The sequence below is a fragment of the Hyaena hyaena genome, unplaced genomic scaffold (genome assembly GCF_003009895.1).
Source record: "Hyaena hyaena isolate Hyena2069 unplaced genomic scaffold, ASM300989v1 scaffold_35, whole genome shotgun sequence".
Classification (NCBI taxonomy): Eukaryota; Metazoa; Chordata; class Mammalia; order Carnivora; family Hyaenidae; genus Hyaena; species Hyaena hyaena.
The window spans coordinates 1,387,127-1,410,469 of NW_024080667.1; the positions used below are offsets into that span (position 1 = coordinate 1,387,127).

General features: G+C 55.1%; 1 protein-coding gene across 2 annotated transcripts in view; it reads left to right on the top strand.

The window, feature by feature from the left end:
- The window catches only part of KAZN (kazrin, periplakin interacting protein), a 1,074,891-nt gene that overhangs the window by 941,200 nt on the left and 110,348 nt on the right, over positions 1–23,343 (top strand). For both annotated transcript variants that reach the window (XM_039228973.1, XM_039228972.1), the window contains one exon: positions 15,723–15,914. In XM_039228973.1, coding sequence (XP_039084904.1) covers positions 15,723–15,914 — 192 coding nt within the window. The remainder of the gene's footprint in view (positions 1–15,722; positions 15,915–23,343) is intronic.

The window sequence follows — 23,343 nt, forward strand, 5'->3', positions numbered from 1 at the left end:
TCTCTCCTAGAAATAAATAAAAATATTTAAAAAAAAAAAAAAAAAGAATAAAATACGTTGACCAACAGAAAGCCTTTGACCTGCTCCAGGCCGTTCACATTCGGAGTCTCTGCTCTGACTTCCAAGTATTCCTTTATTCAGGCTGCACACTGATTCTGCTGCAGCAGACGTGCAGTTCTGCAGTTGGTGTCATTTTCTCCTTTCGGGTGGGGGGTTGCGGGAGGGAAGGTTATGAAAGAGAGAGACTTCAAGGAAAAGTGCATTTGGTTTTGAAAGCACCTCTAGGCAAGAGAGCGTGGTCCTGGGCCGGGGAATGGGGAGAGGGTGGCCTGAGCTAAGGCAGGCTGTGCCCTGGGCTGGCTTCAGCCCAGTGGGCACTTCGTGGGCTTAGATCACAGGTCAGGACTCTGCCAGGTGCCGAGGCACATAACACGTGACTCCTGCCAGCAAGTGCTCCAGAAAGAGTTAGGAGGATGCTGGTGTGTACAAGATTTCTTTGTCTGCACTGGCAGGATCATTTGGATTCCTTCAGGGAAAAGCAGCCTGGGGTTAGTCACCATTGGGGGAAATCCTGCATCGCCTCTTTGTCTTCCTACTTCTTTAAAGGGGTGCAGGGACACGGTCTCGTGTTCTGTTGAACCGGGTATGCGCCATGCCAGTGTGTGTGAGCACGTGTGCGAGTGTGTGGGGGGACGTGGGGGGTGGAGAGCCATGGGGTTTTTTTCAATTTACATTTTTCGAATAGTTTTCTCCTCTGCTCTCCCGAGAGAGGCAGCGTGCAGAGTGAAATAAGCGTTTGACCTTTGCAAAATGTTGGTGGAGTGGGCCAGGCAGATGGGGGAAATGTTTGGTGGCGAGCTGGCCGCAGCTCAAAGCAGGAGTTCAAGTTACATCTCTCTCTTTCTCGGTTGAACTAGAGAAAGTGGCGGTGGTGGGTGGCAAAAGAGAGGGGCTTCTTGTGCCTGGGCCTCCGGATTAGGATCACGTGGGCCGCTCAGCTCGGCAGCCAGGAGCCCCACTTGGAGACCTCTCAGCAGAGAATGTTCTACCGGGGGGTGCGTTCGGGTCAGGAGTTGCCAGGAGAAGCCCCCCAGGGATCCAGGACCAGGCTGCCAGGCAGGGGCTGGTCTCCAAACCAGAAGGCAGTGGCCCCCAGAAGGGGGTGGGGGAGGGAAAAGCACTAGCAGGAATATTGCATTTGGCCTGTGCCGAGTTCGTTCCTTTTGTGTATAGTCACTGTACAGGGACAGCCACTCTTTTAATCCCCAGAGCAACCCTATAAGATAGGGACTGTTATTGCTCCATTTTACAGACGTGGGAACTGAGGCACAGGGAGGTTATGCAGTGGCTGGGACTCAGACCCAGACTACCCGCCCCTGTGATGTTCCTAGCCACGTAGACCACGCTGCCTGTCGGTCCAGCTGCCCGGCAAGTGTTTGTCAGAACTGAAAGGCAGACAGGCAGGTTCCTGTTAGGGTCCGGTTTTCCCGTGAGGGAAGACGTTCTGGTCACAGACATGGCAATAACTCATTAGGGACTCGAGGTTGCCCTCCCCCCCACACAAAATACCCCGCATTTTTCTGTCTTGATTATATGTTTGGTTCATAGACCACACTGCTGAATCTCCCCAAATGACATGAGGGTTTTTTTCTCATCCTTTTTGTTCTGTTTTAGTGCTAGAGGTTGCAGCCTGATGGGTGGAGGGACATGGTTGTGGGGGCTCCACTTGGTGCCCTGCTCTGAAGTGTAGGAATCCATTCCCGCCGAGGCCTCTGGAGACGGGATGGGCCACTCTGGGATCGCGGGTACCCCCGGCCCTTTAAACAGCGAGGGTGTGGGGGAGGCTGGGAGGGCAGGAATGCATGGAGCAGCCCTGAGAGGCATGGGTGCACCCAGGAGTCTGCACGGGTGGGGAAGGCCTAAGGGAGGCAGGAGCTGGGCCCAGGCTTCATGCTCCCTGGACTCCCTGGGTGAACTGGCCGAGGGGCTCATCCTTGGGCCTTGGGCTGACTGCCCTTAAGGAGCACAATAAAACCGACCGTTGTCGGCTTCCCAGGGGGTTAGGGTGAGAAACGTAAGAGAAGTGAGAGCACTTTGAAGAAGAAGTTAAAAGTGCTATATTCGGCTCAGCCGTGTCAAGCCAAAGCACAGAGCTGCCTTTGTGTGAAGACGCCATTTTGTTCCGGGCCGGGCAGGAGGCCCCCCATCTGGCCTCGCTAGCCAGTGTCCATCCTGTGCTCCCCTTTTTTTTTTTTTAATTTATTTCTAGGAGAGAGAGAGAGAGAGAGAGACAGCGTGAGCAGGAGAGGGTCAGAGAGAGAGGGAGTCACAGACTGAAACAGACTCCAGGCTCAGAACTGGCAGTCAGCACAGAGCCCGACGCGGGGCTCGAACCCACGAACCGCGAGATCATGACCTAAGCGAAAGTCGGACGCTTAACCGACTAAGCCACCCAGGCGCCCCATCCTGTGCTCCCTTTTGAGTTATGTTTGTCAGGACTTGGCATGGGGGATGGGGGTGGGGGGTGAGTCCCTGTGGCACACTGAAGAGTAGAATCCGGGAAGACGTCTTGCAGGGTTAAAGCCAGGTGACGCAGTGACCTTGGGGCGGCCCTTTGTCACCTGTAAAGCGGGCATCCTACCTCCCTCTGTGGTTGCTGGGAGGTCGCACCGGACGGACGTGTGCCTGGTGCACAGAGCACCCCTGTCCCCGGGGTTCTGAGCATGGCGCCGGGCCCTCCAGCTGCAGGTTGTTGAGGTCCAGCCACGCTGGAGACCGAGTAGGGCCTCCTGTGAGCCAGGCCCCTGTGGGATAGGCCTGCTCTCTCTCAGCCCAAGGTAATTTTCCAATTAACTCGACTGGCTGGAGACCCCGGCGCCCTTGGAGTGTGGGAACCCATCCCAGGCCGGAAGGGCCCTCCCCTCTGCCCCTAAGCTTACACTGGGGGGGGGGGGGGAGAAACTTGGCTTCTAGAGGGAGGATCCGATTTCACATTAGGGCACCAGGATGTGATCCCAGTGCCCCCTCTGAGAAATCCCAGATGGCGTCCTTCTGGAAGCCCCAGCTGGCCCTCCCTCCTCGACCCCAGGCTCCAGGGGCTCCCTCGTGAGAGCCTCAAACGGCACGGCGCGCTCGTTACTGACTTTGTTGCTAAACAGTTTGGAAAGACCGCCCTCCCAGTTTTCATAAGTGAAACATTTAAAGTATGCAAAGCGTATTTTATTCCCGGAGCAGCTGCTCGGTTGGGCTGGAGAACAGTCAGGAGTGAGTTCCCCGGCGCTGCTCTGCTGCGCTCCCAGGTTCTCTGGCCTCCCCACCAGGGGATGGACAGGGGGGCCCCAGGGCACTGGGGCCCAAGATGGCTTCTTCCTCTAACCCCCAGCCCACGGGGCCGGCCGGCCTCTGTGGTGGCCTCAGAGCGGCCTGCCGGGGTTGCTGAAGGCTTGCGCGGTGCCGGCCGCCTTCTTAGAGCATTTATCCATCCCTCCTAGAACGTCAGAGCAGCCCTAGGAGATGGGTACCGCCATGATCTCCGTTCCCCACAGGAGAACAGAGAAGTGCCCTGCAGGTCAAACAGCTACCGAAAGGGCAGAGCCAGGATTTGATCCAGCACCTCGTAACTGTTGCGGCCTACATTTTGTGGGGGAGGGCGTGGAAGGACGCAGAGGTCACGCCGTAGCAGGAGACGCTCATCTTCGTTCACCTTCTGGAGCCACCTTTAGACAGGGAACCCTCCAGAGTTGTGCTGTGTTTAGGCCACGGTCTGGATTAGTTTAAATTCTTCTGAACGCCCGGAACTGTTTGCAATAGGGATCTGAAGATGTGGGGGTTCCTGGCCCTCCACCCTCCCATGGTGGCGGCATTTGGAGAGCCGTCGGCTGGCCCCCGGTCACCCACTTCTCATCTCTGCATAATTGTTTACATCTGCGGGGGCCTTCGGCATGCCTTCCGCATTTCAATGCATTTAACCCCTGAGTCGATGCCTGAGACTGGCTGAGCAGAAAGAATGTTCTAGTTTCCAGGTCATGGCAGCGTGGACATGGATTCCAGACACCTTCCTCTGGGCCTCAGTTTGACCGTGTATAAAATGGGGCTAGAAATGTCTGTTTCTTCCCCTGATCTCTGGAAGGGAGCTCTCCCACCAGGAGCTAGAACCGGGGGCACCAGGTCTGCTCTCTGACCCATGTCTTAGGCACTCCATCCACGCCGTGCATTCTGGCAATGGGCGGAGAAGGAAGCTGAGAGAGGCAGGTGTTTTGCTGCTGACTCAGACTCGGATGGGAAGGAAAGCAAGAGCTGGGCCGTCCCCTGCAGGGCCAAGGCCTCAGTCAAGCTGGTTCCTCCCAATTTGCAGTGAGGTTTGTGCTCGCTGCTTGGATGGGCTGTGTCGTGAGTTGGAGGGTGTAACCCATGTCACGCCCTCTCTAGTTTTCCTCTTCGTGTTTTGGTAATTTTTTTTCCTGGAGGGTGGTGAAGAGGAAGGAGGGGTGAGAGGGGAGAGTCACGCAAGGGGAGGGGGAGAAGGAAACAGGCCCTGCCACCCGGTGGCCACTGGCCTCTCCTGGATGCATTGCTTTAGGAGCCAGGCCTTAGAGAGGAATGAAGCTTGTTTCAAGAGCCAAGGATGGGGGGCCCAGACTTTTTTTTTTTTACAAAAGTTCAAAGAAAGGCACCATTCCTTCTCTATGCCTGCGTGTCAGGCTCCTTGATCTGGCATTTAGTTTTAAAAAATATGCACAGCATGGTGGTTAGGGCTGGGAGCCTCATCCAGCAGTCCAGAACATGAGCTTTGCAGTCAGACTTCTGAGTTGGGATCCAGCTGCACGACCTGAATCAGCTCTCTGACCTTGACCGAGCCGGCTCACCTGTCCTGGCCTCTGGCTCTGCCTGTGTAAAGAGGGGAGCACGCTAGCCCCGTTCCCACAGGCTTGGCAGGAGAATTTGGTGGCCTCAGTGGCAGGCACACAGTCAGTGTGCGAACGGGAGCTGGAACCCTCAGGCGAAGGAAGGAGACCCAGTGGCTGTGGGATTGGTGCTCACAGACTCCGCCAGGTGAGAAAAAAGGAGAAAGAAAGGCTGATGTGGGCAGGAAGGCCTGGAAATGGTCTTGAGGAAGAACTTGAAAAACATGTGCCTTCCAGGGTTCAAGCCAGAGGGACTGCTCACTGCAAAGGTAAGCCAGGCTTGAAGTACTTCAGGTGCTCACTGGTTTTGTGTGGGTGAATTGCCCATCCAGTACCTGAAAGAGAGTGCTAGCTTGGCATGCTTAGCATACAGCAGGTGCCCTCTACGTTTGTGGGGACGCTGAGTGCCCAGAAAGTGATCTCTGACAAGAGCTGTTTATCAGAATTTTTTTTCAGTTACAAGAGCTTAGGAAGCATAACTCGAACCGGCTGAAGAATGGGTTTGCTCACGTCCAGGCGTATATCCCAGCTTCAGGTGTGGCGTGGTCTAGGACACGGATATTGTCTGAATCCAGTCTGTCTTGTTGGCACTGCTCTCTCCATGGCCACAAGGCTGCCAGCATCTCTAGGCTTCATCCTCATGCTGGTCATTGAAGAGGGATGTGTGGTCCAGACACTGACTTTGATTGGACTGGCTTGGGTCATGTGCCCCTCCTCCCGAGCCAATCACAGTGGCCGGGGTGATTCGGTGCTCTGATTGGCCAGACTGGGTCACATTTGCACCCCCTGAACCACAGGCCCTGAGGCTGGCTCTGCAAAGGGATATCGAAGAGCTGTGTCAAAAAGATGGGGTGGGGGGGGGCATAGTTAGTGATGTTATGCTAGTGGGACGGAAATGTCTGCGGCCCAGTCCAGGAGGGGATAATGAGGAACTTGGAAATGGTGGGATGAGCCCAGATTCCAGAAGAAGTGGTAACTTTGTGGCTCAGCTTGGCAAGTGGGCTGAGATTCTTTCTGGTACCAAGAAGGTACCCCAGGCAGCCGCCGTCTGCCCGCTGGAGGCAGTGGACTGGCCCTAGCTTTGCTGCTTCTACTGCCCAGCAGAAAGGGTGTTCAGCGAGGGCTGGAGTAGGCGGAGACCAAGCACTGAGGAGAGGCTGGCTCTTTCTTCTCTCACCCCTCCCGCCCAGCAAGCAGATAGATAGCACTAGGCTCCCGAAAGCCACCAAGGGGACCGGGATTTGGGACCGAGCTGAGCAGTCGTGGCTGCCACGGCCCATCAGGGACACGGCCACCCAGGTGACAGGAGAATGCCTGCCTCTCCCACTCCCAGCCAGATGGTCTATTTGGAGGTTTACATCCCTCCCGGAGCTAGAATACGTGCTGAATGATGTTTGCAGATCCCGGAGGGCCACAGGGTTCCTACCAGCTGTCAGTGCGATGGCAGCAGCGGGCCACCGGCTGAGAAAGGCCACCGAGGATGTCTTTTCTGGGCTTGCAGTGCAGTGGACACAGGAGGCAGGACCTCATGGGGCAGGTGACAGGGATCAGGCCAGGCGGCCCGCAGGGAACACGCTCTGCAGCCCCCATCCTCAGGCGTTCTTCTCCTGAGCAGAGCACTGCTGGCCCTCCGTGTCCCGGGCGTGTCTCTGCTTCGGAGGCTGTGACTGTCAGTCTTGCAGGGCAGGGACCTGGTCTCCCTCACTGGTGCCCGGCACACAATCAGGGCTGAGTCCGTGCTTGGGGAGGGGTGACAAGAGGCCGCAGACCCTCCCGCCCCTGGAGAGAATCGCCTCTCTGGGGTGGGAATGGCTGGCCCGTGGGCAGCAGGTCCGTGCAGGAGGATTAGCCAGGCAGTCGGGGGCCGAGGAGAGTCTGGCCAAATGGTGTTTACGGGCTGACGGGCGCACTGAACAGCCTCTCCGGGAAAGATGAAACAGTACCTGAAGGAAAAAACAAATCGCTGTGAAATACGAGAAAAAGATGAAAGCTGTATCACCGGGATGCCTGTGCCCCCCCCCCGCCCCCCATGTATGGTAAGGGTTACCAGGTGGCTCTCAGGCCTGGGAGCTGGGAGCAGCCTGGGGCCTAATCCTGTTGGGAAGTGAGTGGCCGGGCCATAGTTGAGAATCTCCTCGTATTTGGCGAGCGCGGTCTTGCATCCCGGTTACCCCCAAGGCTTTAAGTGTCAGGCTCCTATGACACAGGCCCGGAGGCCACGGAGATCTCCAGCAGACCGTAGTCCCAGCTCTTCCCTGCCTACTGGCCAGTCTGTTCTGGCCCTAGCAGGTCTGGCTCCGCAAGCAAGGGGGGCTGTGGGAGGGGCAGGAGAGTCTGCATGATGAACGGGGACAGAACTGGCCCAGGAGGGCTGCTTACAGCAGGGGCCAGCGAAGCCGAAAAAAGTGACACTAAGGCTTGCTTCATGGGTCCTGGAGGTGCAGGGTGGCCCTCGGAGGCGTGTCCCCGAGGCTGCTCTCCAGGCTCCGGCTCTTCCAAAACTGCTCTTTCCAAAGGCAGACCGTCGCACTCAAGCCCCGCCAGGCTGGATTTCCCTGTGGCACCGCAGTCGCTTAGAGGGCTCTGGGGCTGTGTCTGGAACCACGGGCCGCTTTGCTGCTGCTGCTGTTGTCACTGCCGCCACCTGCTGCCCCGCGCTGTCCAAATCCGGGCATCCCAGTCCCACTCGGAAGTTGGGTCAACTTAACCAAGAGGCAGAGTTCTGTGACCTTGGGCCTTTCAGTGGGGAACGGTTGCAAACAGTGGTGACTATGCAGGAGGATTTGAGGGCTGGGTGCCCAACTGCAGGCCCTGCGAGGAAGCAGGAGGCTTGTGCCATCCTCCGTGGCGGGGGTGGGGGGGGGTGCAGCTTGCAGTCCGTGCCCCCAGGAGAAGGGCGACACAGGCTGAGGCTCTGCAGCCAGACCCCCTGGGCTTAACTGCGTGTTCTCTCTGTGCCTCAGTTTCTGTAAAATGGGTATATTCCCAAGGATCGTTGCAAGGATTGAGAATGGATAAAGGACTCAGAACCCTCTGGAGGGCATGAGCTGCTCAAAGAGGTTATCACCACAATGATGATGGTGAATGAATTCAAGAACAGAGGGAATAGATCAGCGCACTAAGCAGGCCTCTTCCTTGCCATGCGCTTCCCCCCCCCCCGCCCCCGCGGGAAGCAGGAGCACAGAGGGGGTGTGCTCAGACCACTGCAGAAGACCCCCACCCGCAACCTGGAAAAGTGGGCTCTGCCTTTCCAGGGTTCCCCTCCGCCGCTGGCTTTGGCTTCTTGGGACGCTTTAATACTATTACTATTTAGCCTTGGGGCCTGAGAGCCCCTTTGCCAGACGAATCATTAAACCTCAGTCTTCATGTTTTAACCCTCTAAGGGCAATCCTGTTGCTAGTTTTTAGAACAAGTCCAACCATAACTGTAAGAGTAGAAGGAGGGCGCCTGGGGGGCTCAGTTGGTTAAGTGGCCGACTTCAGCTCAGGTCATGATCTCGAGGTTTGTGAGTTTGAGCCCTGTGTCAGGCTCTGTGCTGACAGCTCTGTCTCTGTCTTTCCCTGAAAAGTAAATACTTTAAAAATTTTTTAAATATAAAGAGCAGAAGGGATTAAGCATTCATGACCTTGCACTGCTAGGCAGGTGGCCTCAGAGCCCACTGACCTGGGCTTGACCCTATGCCCCCCCATCCCCAGGGCCTGGGATCCTCAAGCTGGGTCACCACGAGGAACCAGTGAGGTAAAGCCTGCAATATGGCATCCAGCGCACAAGCTGGTGCTCAGAAACTATCAGTGCCCTCGGCCATGGTCTCCGAGAGGAGTTTGGACTGGAAGGGGACCGTGGTATCCTTCCTTACATCGTGTGTCAGCTGGGCGTGACCTCCACTTGGCCGGGGGCAGTGCGGGCCCGTTCCGCAGGCATTTGACTTCTCCCACAGGGTGTGTGCAGCTCAAGTGAACACCCCAGCGTTTCCCGGGATGCAGGCTTCGCGTCAGGGAATAGAGGCAGTCCTCAGGGAGTAGAGGTCCACTGCACAATCTTCTAGATTGGCAGGAGTTGGATCTCAGCTCCCCTCCACTGAGGCCTGCTGGAGGGCATGGGACTGGTGGGCTCTGTACCCAGATTTGGGTACAGAGGGACTATAATCATGAGTATTTAGTGGAAAATCTAAAATATGTTACTGCCATATTTGGATTTTTTTTTTCCCTGAGGTGCAATCTACATACAATGAAATGCATGGGTGTTAAGTGTACAGTTGGAACTCGGCGAGTTTTGACAGGCGTGTGCTTGGCTGTTTGTCAGGGTGTCCACCCGATGCCGCTAGGGAGGGCCCCTTCTGGGCTGGACTCATTCACGCAGCCTGGCCTCCGCCCAGAGCCCCTGCCCTCTTCTGCCTTCCTTGACCCCCAGACCCGGGACTTGGCCTTCTCTGCCGTCTAATTCACCCTCCCCGGATGGGGGACCCACAGGTCAGGGCTCTGCAGTGACTCAGGTCAAGGCCTTCCTTGGGGACATCAGGGAAGTTTGCCCTCTTCTAGAAGAGTGATCATGACAAGCTACATATGACCCCCATTAGAACCTTCTGGAATGTTTCCACTGAGATGATTGCTTTGTTTAATGTTTACCACAGGCCTGGGAGACTGGTCTTGGCTCCATTTTCAGATCAGCTTAGAAGTCACTTATTCAAAGGTCGAACAGCTAGGTAGTGGGGAAGCCGGGACTGAGCCCCGGCTGGCTGACCCCAGACCTGCCCACCCCGCCTCTGCCCCGGCACGGCGCTCAGCACCTTTGTGCCAAGAGCCCAGCACTGGGCCAGGGGCTGGATGTCGGGTGCGAGCAGGACAGAGCCCCTGCCCTTGTGGAAATGGCCAGGCCAGCTCCATGTCCACCTCCTTCTCCAGGAGCTGCAAGGGGACCATACCACTGGTGCGGTGCCAGGAGCTCCGTACGTGGAGTGGCTGCGTCCCCCTAACCCAGTTCACTGTGAAATACAAATAAGCCCGTAACCTGCTGGGGGCACATCTGCCTCCACTGTCATCCACCAAGGCAAGTCTGTTTGGGCCCTGGGCTGCCTCTCTGTCACCCACAGACTTTGCCATCCTGTCCTGCAAGGTGATACAGTGCAGGAGGTAAAACTGTGTGGGCTGGAGCTAAACCATCTGGTTCAAGCCTTGGCTCTGCTCTTTGCTCTGCGTGACCCTGGCCTGAGCACCTGACTCCTGGGCCTCAACTTCTCCATCTGTAAAATGGGGTGATGATAATAGGCCCTCCTTCGCCAGGTTTTGTGGGGGAATAAACTAGTCAGGGCACGTGAAGTACTCACCGCAGAGCCTGGAGCACATCGTGTGTGCTGCACAAGGAGTGTTGGGAAAGGAATCATCGTTGCTGTGATACGTGGTAATTATAATATTATTATTTAGACCTTTGACTTGGGGAGGCTGGCTTGTAAACGTGCAGCTCACCGGGAGAACGTTCTGGTGCTTGGCCTCCCATGGCCCTGTTCACGTGGCTCTCGGTTGTGCCCTCCAGTCACAGAAAGTCTCTTTCTTCCCTCCTTCCTCTCCTGCCCCTGGCCTGCAGAGCTCACAAAAATTAAGCCTGGAAGAGGCTTCTTGTAACTGGGGGCTCATCCCCAGGGCCAGGAGCCGCCACCTCCCTTCTTCGGCTGTGGTGACTCCTCCACATCCCACCCACCCCGCCCACACTCCCTACTTGCCACACCTGAGCTGCCCACAGGCACAGCTGAGGGAGGAGCCCTTAGCAGCTGCCTGCATGCAGACACCCTGTAGCATGGGCCACGGTGGTTTGGATCTGGTGTTAAGTCAGCAGGGAAATCCTCCCGCACTAGGCAGCCCCGCCTCGCTGATGCTGTTCCAGGTAACCCTGCCTCACTGATGCAGTCCCTGATGCAGGGACAGGGCTGGGCTGAGCTATGCTGTACAGGCCCCATGGTCTCGCCGCCCCCCCCCCCCCCCCCCCGCCCACGCTGTCTTGGTGTGTTCTTGGCTCTGTGCCCATTGCCTCCTTGTTACAAAGTAGCTGCTGCAGCTCCAGCTACAAGTCCACTTTCCAGACAAGAAGGCAGAAAAGGGGCAAAGCCCTTTTGTTTGTTTGTTTAGTGGTTTACTTTTGAGAAAGAGAGAGAGAGCAGGGAGGGGCAGACAGAGAGGAAGAGAGTGAGAATCCCAAGCAGGCTGTATACTATCAGCACAGAGCCCAATGCAGGGCTCAAACCCACAAACCGTGAGATCATGATTCAAAATCAAGAGTTGCACACTTAACCAACTGAGCCACCCGGGCGCCCCAAAGTCCTCTTTTTCTTAAAGGACAGTCGCCCTCACGGGCTTTCTCTGACACCTTACTGCCCAGATTGGGTCTCGTGGACCACCGTAGCTGCAAGGGAGGCTGAAAGTGGCTTTTTTAAAAAGCACCAGGCGCTCACTGCTCTTGACAACAAAAGGTATGATGCCAGACAGAGAAGGGCAGGTCTGCCCTGGCTTCTGTTGGCACCTCTGAGTGGGTATGGCCCCACCTCCAACCCAGGGCAGCACCACTGGTAACGGGCAGCGTCCACTGGGGCAGGAAAACTGCCGTCTCCCAGACGGCACTTACTTCCGGCTTCCTGGGCCCAGGGAGCTCTGCACGGTCCACGGCATTTCTGGCCCCAGCCCTTTTCACCAAGGTCTTGGGGCACTGGAGTTGCCCAGCCATCGGTAGAAGGGTACACAGCGATCTTTCCTTTTTCTGCTCTTGGACAAGGGCCAGGATGGTTTCTTCACAAGTGGTGGCTCCTTCCGTAGCTCCCCAGCCATTGGCAGGAGGCTCCTCCTGCCATGTTGTCTGTGGGGCTGGGCTGGGCTACACCAGATTAATAAACACCACGTTCTTCTCCCCCTTTCCTTCTCGGTCTTGTGCCCTGTAGGTCAGCACTGTGTGCAATGAGGAGAGTGGCCTCTGCATGTGCTCTCCAGTCCGGGGGCCACTGGCTATGCACATGTGCTCGAAACGTGGCCAGTGTAACTGAGGAACTGAGTTACTCGTTTTAATTAATTTATACTTACGTAGCTGCGTGTGGCTAGCCGCTGCCTTACTGAGCAGCGCAAGGGCTGAGACTAGAGTAGGGACCCCTGTTCCCACCAAGGGAAGACATGCATCATCAGGAGCATTCATCTAGATTCATGAAGAGCGGGCACTGAGATTATGAAGGCCCAGAGAGGGACAGTGACTTGCCCAGAGTCACACAGCGGCTTTAGATAGCAGCTCCCCTGAGGCAGAAAAGCCACAACTTCCAACTCCAGCTTCTTCGCGTTTCTGAGGAATGTGGTCAGTCCCTCTGCACAGAAGGGAATGCGAGTGGCGGGATGTTGACACGCACGTGTAAGCACATTACATACGTGTCTCCTTTATCCCCACCACCCCCATTTTACAAGCGAGGCCTCTGAGGGCCAGAGGGGGGAAGTGCCTGCCCGGGAGTCCCAGAGCCCGCGATGGGCTGCAGTCCTGTGCGTCTCTCTGTGATCACAGCCCCAGGGCTGCCCCAAGTCTCTGCCTCTGGGAGGATCCAGGGTGTGCACGATCAGGGTTTACACCCCCAGCCAGGGCGCAGGTGCGGTTCATAAGCTTGAACAGGCCTCTCTCCTCCCGTAAAGTTGTTTTTCCAGCCTGGTCTCCTAAGACTTGGCTCCAGGAGGTGCCCCGCCCTCCCGCTGCGGCGGGGCCCGAGCCCGGGGGCGGGGCCCGAGCCCGGGGGCGGGGCCCGAGCCCGGGGGCGGGGCCCGAGCCGGGGGGCGGGGCCCGAGCCGGGGGGCGGGGCCCGAGCCGGGGGGCGGGGCCCGAGCCGGGGGCGGGGTCTGGTTGTCAGGTACACTGGTTAGAAAGGTGAGCACCGGAAAAATCCGCCTCCTTCCCTGTTAGTCAAGGAGAAGGGCACCCAGCTGCCTCTTGCTCTCTGCTCTCCTCTAAGTGCAGGCTGCAGGGAAGCCTTCTTTGTCTTTCCCCCTCCCTCCCCTGCGGTGCTGTGGTGAAGCCCTTTCTCCTGATTGTCCATTTCATTGTGCCAGAACCCCCGTGGGATGGGAGCACAGTTGCTGGGCGAAATAGGGCACGTCCAGTGATGTTTGAATTTCGGATAAGCAGTGAATAAATTTTAGTAAACGTGTCCCATGTAATATTTAGGACAGGCTTATCGTAAAAAATATATTTGTCCGAAATTCAAAGAGAAGTGTGCGTGTGGGGGGTGCTGTATGTTTCGTTTTGCTTTGTTCTGTTTTGCTAACTCGGGCCAACCCCGAACAGGTGGCATTATGTAGCGTATGTGATTCCTGAGACCCAGAGAAATGATGGGTGTCGCCCAGGGTCCCACAAGGCCCTGGTCGGGTCTGGACTTGAGGCCAGGATTTGTCTGCCATTGAGCAGACACGGTGGACAAGAGTGCGTCTACACAGTGGTGACTTCAGAGGAGTCGAAGGAAGCCCGGAAGTCACATCGCTGAGCAAGCCAACAAAACCAAACTTGTCTTCCACCTGAATATAAGCGAGGACTCAGAAGTCACTCATACCTTATTGTGAAACAGGCTTCTGGTGACAGCTGAGTGGGGACAGACCCGGGCAGGCTGGGCAGTTGGGAAGAATTGATGAAAGAGAGTCTCTCAGTCTGTTCTGGCTCCTAACAAAATACAATAGACCAAGTGGCTTATAAACAGCAGACGTGTTCCTCACAGTTCTGGAGAGGCTGGAAGTCCAAGATCCGGGCACGGGCACGGTCGTGTCTGGTAAGGACCCTCTTTCTGGTTTATAGACAGCTCTCTATGTCTTCTTGTGGTAGTCAGGGCAAGGGAGCTCCCATTCAGGAGGGCTCTATCCCCATGACCTGATCACTTCCCAAAGGCCCTGCCTGCAAATACCATCACCCATTAGGGTTCAACATATGAATTTGGGGGGGAAGGGACACAAACATTCAGTGTATGGCAGGGAGCAAGAATGAAAGTTCTAGAGTCTTGAGAACCGCTGGAGATGGGTCACAGAGAGGTGATTAGGGTTAAGACCTTTTATAATCTGACCCTGACATACCTCTCTGGGCCTCCTCCTGCTCTTTCTCACCTTGTACCCATTTACTCCCTCTGCCCATCCTTCCAAGGGCCTCCAGCTTTCCAGCCTCCTGGGCTTTGCTCATGCTCTCCCCTCTGCTTCCCAGCCCTTACGTCTTCCAAGGCCCATTTCAGTGCCTGTGCCCCAAGCACGTGCAGCTCTGTCTTTGTGTTATGCCTACCTGTGTGTGCCGCTTCCACTCACTGGAGACTTCCTGAGGCCAAGGGTGTCCCCTTCTCCTTTCTGGACACCCTACACTGGGTCTGCAGTGTAGACAGCTTGCAAATGTTGGGCTGGAGCGAGGGGAGGGAAGGGGTCCCCACAGCAGACCCCCTGCTTTGCGGTTTTGCTGAGGGACTCGGACAGTTCGCAGCCTGTGCTCGAGCCAGTCAATGGCGGAGCAGCCGGGCGCCCCCTTGCAGCCGCCCTGCCCTCGCGAAGTGTAGGTGGGGGTCCCGCCCGTGTTCACGGCGGGGTCTGGGAGTGCCAGCCTGAGGACGGGACCTGTCTGTGATGTTCGCCCAAGGCCCCCCTGTGCCTGGAGTGGCGTCTGCCATGGGGCAGGTGCCCTTAAGCTCCCAGTGGCTGGACAGAGGGGCCGAGGGAGTCAGGTCGACTGTCTGTGTGTCACCACGCACTGTTCGGGGCACCCCAGACCGGCGGCAAGTGGGACGGAGCGGTGTGACCAGGCCCGCTTGCGGGGAGGCCCACCCGCGGGCACGTGGGTGCCAAACAGTGGGCCCCCCCACGTCGATAGGGGTTTCACTCAGGTTGTCTAAAGTGCTGCCAGGTTGGAGAGCAGGTGAGGCTGCTTTAGGTCCCCTGAGGAGGTGACAGTGGGGCTGGGACCCAGTGACAGGAAGGAACCAAGTTTAAGAGGAAGGATGCTCTCTTGGTGGCCCTGAGGCGGGACAAGTCTGTATCTTCAATTTTTTTTTCCTAAGTTTATTTATTTTGAGAGAGAGAGAGTGGGGGAGGGGCAGAGAGAGGGAGGGAGGTGGTGCCACCTCTGTTCTCCCTCTTTCGACCCCCTCCTCCCGCATGCTGGGCTGCGAATACCAAAGTCTTGTTTGTGCGCAGGGCTGGGTTCCGGAACACCACGTGATTCGCGGGACTGTTGAGCGTGCCTCTGGGGGCGTCCTGCCCGGATCTCAGGCTTTGGAGTTGGCCACGCCTGGGTTCAAATCCCAGTTCTGCTGCCTGCTAACTTGATGACCTTGTGCAGTTACTTCTTCTTTCTGAGCCTCAACTTCCTAACCTGTGAAATGGGGGTGATGCTGGTAGCCGCCTCGGGAGGATTTTGGAGGATTAAATGAGATAGAGCATCTAAAGCTCAACTTGGCAGCTGCGGGCTCGTGGCTGGAATCCTGTCCCCTGTTGGCTCTTTGTCCTCACACTTCTTCCTGCCCTTTGGAGGGAAGGTGATGTCGGCCACTGGAGTGGACACTCAGTGCGGGGACAGCATTAGCAGAGCCCTAGAGAGTATGGCAGAGGCTGAGGGGGGCTCCCACCAGCCCTGCTCTGCAGATGGAGACAGGGCGCAGGACTGGGGTGGGGGGCTCTTGGAATAAAGTTAGTGGCTTCAGGGTTTTTCTTCCCAGCACATACGTAGGAAAGGCCTTGAATGCAGAGCAAACGGGAAAAGCCAAAGCACCTTGGAACCGTCCCCAGAAACAGTGAGCAAGCACGAGCCAGTGTCCCCTCCCTCTAACCGTGTGCCCTTCTCCCCTAGTGCTCCTGCGGGAAGAAGTGTCCCGGCTCCAGGAGGAGGTCCACCTTCTCCGCCAGATGAAGGAGATGTTGACGAAGGACCTGGAGGAGTCACAGGGCGGCAAGTCCTCCGAGGTCCTGTCGGCCACTGAGCTCAGGGTGCAGCTGGCCCAGAAGGAGCAGGAGCTAGCCCGAGCCAAAGAAGCCTTGCAGGGTAAGTGACCAGTCGGTGACTGCTCCCTCCCTCCCCTTGCCTGGGGCTCAAGCCTGGAGCCCCCTCCTCAAGCCACAGGGGCGCCGAGGAGCCAGGGTCCTGCCTCTGCAGGGGGTGGGGCATGGACACAGGGGTCTCCCAGCGCCTGGACCCCAGCAGAGGCTGCCCTGTCCCTGTGTCAATAGAACTCTGCCTGTCTCAGCGCTGGAAGCCTGTGTCCTTCCTCCTCCGGGTGGCCACCCCATGCCCTCCACAGCGGCCACCCAGGCGCGTCTCCCTCTGAGGCACCAGCGGCGGGTGCGCATCTCTGCTAAGTCGGGCTGCTGAGCCAGCAGCGGGCTCTCCTCTTCCCGGGCATTCTCGAGGCCCTTGAGCGCCCCCATCACAGGACAGTGTAGATGCGCTGAGTTCTCTGCTGGAGGAAGCGCCCGCCCACCTGCTTCATTCGCATTCACCGCATTCACCGTGGTGGTGTCTCGGAGGGCTTGGGCCGCTGTCCCCGTGGGTGGCCCTAACACATGCGGTGTCCATCGTTCTGTCTGAGAAGACGGGGGAGGAGGTGGGAGAAGAGGTGGCACAGAGGGGGAGCCCGGGTGCTTTCTGGCCGAGCTGGACCACCCGTAGCCACCACATGGCCAGCCAGAAACTGCTTCTGGGAAAGAGGGGGCCAGTGGTCCCACGTGTGTGGCTCGCTCCCCATAGAGCTGGCCGGGGACACTAGGTGACATACCCATCTCTCCTGGGCTTGGGAGGGGTCTCAGGGTTATTCAGGAAAGGTCAAGTCATCCTCAAACAGTGCTTGGAGAACTCGGATGCATGACCCAGTGCGACAAAATAGTCTTTGGGGCTTCCTGGATTCTCAGGAGGCCCCCTTACTGTCTCTGATTCTCCTAGGGGAGAGGGGAGACAGTAAAACTTGGCAACCTGCGCTCCATTTACCATTTTACTAGAATGATGAATACTCTGAAAACTTCATTTTGGAGCCAAAGCAGCTTTATCACTTAGGTTGATTTCGGGCTGCTGTAGCGGAGACCTGCCATCAAGAGGTGCATCTCGGGCTGCTGGGCGTCTCTGCTCCCCCTCAGCCTCGGGGGACATCCGGGCAAAGAGCCCAGATTGAGGGCCAGACAGTCCCTTTGGCAAGAGCTCGGTGACACAGCCATGCCCGCCTTCAGGGAGAGCTGGGAAGTGTGGCGTCCGGCCGGGCATCCTGGTCCCCCTACTGGGCTAACTGGGAGGGAAGCAGGGATGGGGAGGGTGGTGTTTGTGGGACGGTCAGTGGGCTCTGCTGTGCTGGGTTTCCCTGCCCGAAGCTGGGATGCGAGCGGGAGACTGCACGCCCGCCAAGCAGGCCGTGTGTCCGGTTGTGTGTCCGGCATCCCACTGATGTCCCCCAGGGAGTCTGCAGAATCATCCTGGAGGGCGTACAGCACCCTGGGAGTTTCTTTCCGCCGTACGTGTTACTCGTACAGCAGCTAAACCATTTCCTGGTGGGGCTTTGTTTCCCGTGGGGCCTCTCGGTGTTCTGGGTGGTGTCTTCAGGCCGGAGAGGGCCGGTGAGACGTGCCGTGGTCCAGCTGCCACAGGTGATCCGGACGCCATGGTGCTGAGCATGGACACATTTGCTCTCTGTGCAGCCATCCCGGAGTCTAGGCATGTGTGTGCAAGCTTCCCAGCTTGCAGGGGTCTCCTGACGTCCCCTCCTGTCTCAGGATGGAGACTCGAGTCCAGGAATCTCCCTGAGGAGGTGCCGCAGGGCCTGGGGCTGTGCGAGCTGGTGTCCTTTGGTGTCCCTGAGTGTCGCGACCCTATGGAGCGTTGGGACTACCTTGGAGGCAGTCCCTACCACCTTTGTCAGTATTTATTCCCAGGACAGGGAAACTAACTTACTACTTTCCTTTCAGGGAAAGAATTCTCACCCATATTTGCCTTTCTGGACCCGTCTTGGGGGGGGGGGGGGGCAGGGGCAGGGTGAGGTAAAACCTCTCTAAGCTGTTTCTTGGTCCAAAGGAATGGGCAGGGAGCTAAGCAGAAGCTCATTTACCCCAGCATTCCCCAGCTCGTGGGACAGACAGCCTCCCCCCTCCAGGCCTCTGCTTCCTGGTCTGAGGAACACGGCGACGTCTGTGAGGGTGGAGAGCTGTCTGTTAAGATGTGCATCCTTGGGGCGCCTGGGCGTCTCAGTAGGTTAGGTGTCCGACTTTAGCTCAGGTCATGATCTTGCAGTTCATGGGTTCGAGCCCCACATCAGGCTCTCTGCTGTCAGCTAGGAGCCTGCTTCAGATCCTCGGTCTTCCCCTCTCTGACCCTCCCCAGCTTGTCCTCTCTCTCTCTCCCACTCTCTCTTTCTCTCTCTCAAAAATAAACATTAAGGTAAATAAATAAATAAAACATGTGCATCCTTCTCCCTTCAGCCCACAGGACACAGAGCTCTGTAGGCGTATCTCCCTAACTCCGTGCTGTAAGGTATCTTCTCCATCTCCAAAAGTCACCCCCGGGCGCAGATCTGCCAGAGGGAGCCACTGTAAACATCAGTCTCAACTACAGGATTTGTTAGTATTCATGCAGGAGAGCCTTATTGAGCACCTACTGTGTGCCAGCACTGGACCTGTCCCTCCCCCTAACCCTCCCAGGAAGTATTAACCCCCTTTCACAGCTGGAGACACCTGAATGAGAATCAGGATGGCTGAGTAACTTGGTCAAGGTTACAGAGACCATGACAAGCAGAGTCAGAAACATTTTCCACCGCATGAACACACCTCCTCTTCCGTCCCGGGAATTCAGCCTGCATGGACGAGAGAGACAGGAGGCGGTCGTAGCTCAGTGATGGGGACAGCAGATCTGGGCTTGAATCCCGGCTCTACCACCTACGAGCTGCGTGACCTCGGGCAAATGCCCTAACCTCTCTGAGCTGTATAGTTCTCTTGCTGAGGGTAACAGAAACAAAGCTGTTTCTCTTATAATCAGGACTAATAATAGTAGCTACTTCAGAGAAAGAGGACAAGATCATTTGTCATCAGGATTAAATGAGATATGAAGTATTTGGCCCAGTCCCTAGTACTATTAGTGCAAATACTCAGTGATTATCAGACAAGGGGGGCGCTCAGCACACCTCCTTGGATCTGCCTGAAGATGGTGGTCCCCTGATTCCCATTAGGGGCGGCCCAGACCTTAGACCCCCTGAGCCGCCCATCCAAGCCCAAGGTAGCGATGGTTCCTGAAAGCCGTGGGCACCTCCAGCCTGGCTGGCATTCTACAGTCATAAATAAGATGCTGCCTCCTCAGCCACAGCACGTGGTGAGTAAATTGCAGACAGATGTGGGCAGAAGGAGGCTGGGGCATGAAAAGGGATTTATATGCCCATAATGAGGAGAATGAGAATAAATGCGCAAAGCACGTAAGCTGCAGATGTTGGGTGACACTCAGTAACAGCCAGCATCCCTGCAGTGGGAATACAGAAAGCCCCCAAGGACCTCCACCCCGGCAGTTCCCTACCTGCCTGCCCTGTCTTTGCTTGGGGGTTAGAGGAGACCAGAATTTCCCAGCACGTGAGAGGGTGAGGAACTCAAGCAAATACCAGAAACATTAGCCCAGGGTTCCAAAACCAAAGCAAAGAAAAGACTCAAGTTTGGGGAGAGCAGGGTTGAGAAGATTCCTTGGTTCCTTTGGAGATGAGTTCAGTCTCACCAGGAGTGTAAAGGCAGAAGTTGAGAATGATCGTTCAGAAAAAAACGGCGTTACTGTGTGTTTAAACATAGCCAGGGTCCTCCAATCCTACAGGTGTGGTGAGCTCGTGGCCTGTGGGGCCCCTTTGGGGTGTCTGTCGGTGTCCTCAGCCCCCAGTTCCATTAAGTCCCCTGAGAATCAAGGCACCACAGAAGCATGACCATGAAAGTTTGCTTCTGCCCTTTTATAATGGTGTGTCGAGTGTGTCGAGTATTTTCTCACAATAAATACTCGTTAAAACCATAATTTTTAATGACTGCATCATGTTCTAGCAAATGGAGGCCCCATAATTTAGCCACTTCTTGATTATTGGCCACATAAGTTGCTTCCACTTTTTTCTTTTTGGTTTTGCCATTACAGACAGCTACACTTGGTTTGTAAAAGGTCTGGGTTTGTAAATCTGTTTATTTTCTGAAGACATTTATCCAACTTCCTGGTCTCCAGACCACTTTCCAAACTACAAAATTGAGGACCCAAAGAGCTCTTTTTTTTTTTTTTTTTTTTGGTAACATGTATTTATTTTTGAGAGAGAGAGAGACACACAGCTTGAGCAGGGGAGGAGCAGAGAGAGAGGGAGACACAGCATCTGAAACAAGCTCCAGGCTCTGAGCTGTCAGCACAGAGCCTGATGCCGGGCTCAAATTCATGAGCTGTGAGATCATGACCTGAGCCGAAGTCAGACGCTTAACCGACTGAGCCACCAGGCGCCCCAAAAGAGCTCTTATTTATGTGAGCAATTAAAGCTGAGAACCTGTTTAAATCTCCAATAATTCATTTTTAAACAACAGCAGTAAGACCATTACATGTTAACATAAATAAAATGTTAATGGCAAATAACTATATTTTCCCAAACAAAACTATTTGAGTGAGGAGAGTAGCGTTTCACATTTTTGCAAAAACGTTTTAATGTCTGACTTTACAGACTACTGAATCCTCACACCTGCTCCTTCAGTCAGGCTACTGTGATTTTGTCGTTTGAGTCAAAAATCTGGCATCAAACAGATAATGTTGGAAAAGAAAGGAGGGCATTAATTGCCTTATGAGATAGTTGTAGGTATTACTAAATTTGTTGGCATACAAAAACTCACCAAATTGTAGTTTCTGAGAGATTTGCTGCTGTGTGCAGTCTCAGACTTTATCCAGTAAGGGTTTTGTGCTCTGTTGGAGTGAACGTAGCCATTGGTCTCATCTGCACTTTGAAGGGATACTGCACCACACTTGCATTTTTAGCATCTACCATTGATCACTTTTTAAAAAATAAATGGTTATTCATTTTTGAGAGAGAGAGCATGAGCACGGTAGTGGCGGGGGGGGGGGCGGCAAACAGAGGATATGAAGTGGGCTCTGTGCTGACAGCAGTGAGCCTGATGTGGGTCTTGAACCCATGAACCATGAGATCATGAGTTGAGTTGAAATTAGACGCTCCAACCACTGAGCCACCCAGGAGCCCCTACCATTGATCACTTGAATGATGCATTACCGGAGCGATCATATCTTCCCAATTATGACATACTTCATCATTATTCATCAAAAAGTCACATTTGTTAACATCACCACCCACCTCATCAGAAAAGTCTTTAAGTCTTGAGAAGCTGTTGGCGTGGTGGGGTGGCACGTCTGCCGAAATTCTCACTTGTGTTGGAAAGCTCAAATTTTCTCATTGACAGCCAATCTGGTCAGTTGTTGCTTCCTTAGAAGGAACAGGCTCACTTAGTTCATTTGTGGCCTTAGTGGTTTGCCAGATACCTTGATTGATACATTAGTCACTTGTTCTGACAAGTACATGACATGTGGTGTTCTACAGAAAAAGTGGCTAGTTTAGCTTGCAACTCAAATGGTCACACAAATGTCTTTACTCAGGACAGCCTTTGTTCTTCAATATGCAGCACAAGATCTTTCAATGTACTTCCATTTTTAAAAAAAGATATGTACTCGGGGGTCAAGCTTTAATAAAATTAATAATTTTTACTCTTTATCAAGGACGTTCAGAAGTAAACCTGCGCCACCCTCCCCCAACCCCTCATTTGTTTTCGTTTTTGTTTTCAAGAACTAGTGCTTGGTGTCGGGAGCATAACGACTACTAATATGGTTTGATGCCTCTGCCTTGATTTCTGCCAATATGGTCAGCATTTTATTCAGTGTTTCTTTCATACCAGTAGTGCAAATACACAGCAAAAAAGACAAATAGCATCATAGTATTATTATGAAAATAGTCTTCCTCATGGATCCCCTGAAATGATATTGCTGGTGGCGACAGCTAGCATTTCTGAGCAGTGTTTATATGCTACCTACTGCAGAACTTTAGCTCATTTAATCTTTTTAAAAAAATTTTTTTGTATGTTTTATTTATTTCTGAGAGAGAGAGACAGCGTGAGCACGGGAGGGTCAGAGAGAGAGGGAAATACAGAATTTGAAGCAGGCTCCAGGCTCTGAGCTGACAGTCAGCACAGAGCCCAACACGGGGCTCAAACCCACAAACTGTGAGATCATGACCTGAGCCAAAGTCGGACGCTTACTGACTGAGCCACCCAGGCGCCCCTTAGCTCATTTAATCTTGACAGCAAGCCCAGGAGGGGCACTGTGAGTGTGCCAGGAACATGTGCAGGTCCTGGTTAGAGCCAGGTTTGGGCTTCAGCAGGGTGGACTTCCACCCTTAGGGGGCGCTAGCAGGGACAGGAGGGGCTCATGCAGGGGAAGCAGGTTGAGCGGAAGCCAGAGGACCAGCCTGTGTATGGGTGGGAAGGGACGCCCCGGGTCAAGGCTTTGCAGGAGGGAGGTGGGGAGAGATGATGCTGGAGAATCTCAGGGGGCACGCTCAGAAGTTAGGGGACTGGGGAGGTTTGGGGTAAGAGACAATGTCAGAAGTGGGGTGTTCTAGCAGGTCCCCATGTCCCTTTCCCACCTTTGCCCAGCCTTTGCAATCTCCTCTCTCTCTCTCTCTCTCTCTCTCTCTCTCTCTCTCTCACTCAGGAGTGAGGACATACATGTGATTGATTACGTACATACGGTTCCTGGGTCACCTCCCTTCTCTCCTCCAAGCACTGGTTCAGGCTCTGCTTCTTCCAGAAACCTCCTGGACCTTCCCTTTCTGGTAGTTCAGGGCCTGTGGTTGTCAGGATCGTGCCCCCACCTCACCCCAAGCTGCCCGCATCCTAATTCATAGAACCTGTGAATATGTTGGGTTATGCGGCAAAGAGGAATCAAGGTTGTTGATTAGATGTCCTTGAGATGGGGAGGGGGGCTCTCCAGGCTTCCCCAGTGAGCCCAGTGCCCTCCCAAGGGTCTGTCAAAGTGGAAGAGGGGGCAGGAGGTCAGAGTCAGGGAAGGAAGTGTGATGACCGAACAGAGACTGAGTGTGAGGATTTCAACCCGCATTGCTGGCTTTGTAGACGGAGGCAGGGGTGATGAGCCAAGGAAAGGGGCGCCCCAAGAGGCTGGAAAAGGCCAGGAAACAGATTCTCCCCAAGAGCCTCCAGCAGGAACGTTTCCTTGATTTTAACCCCCCACCCCCAGACCCATTTCGGATTTCCACCTTCAAGAACTAGAAGACCATAAATCTGTATGGCTTTAAGCTACTAAACGTGGAGTAGTTTGTTAGAGCAGGAAGGGGAAGCTGAGTCTCCACCCCAATGCCGACCCCTCTCAGGACGTAGCACACAGCGAGGGCCGTCAGTTTCCCATCCTGCTCGCCGCTGGCCAGGCC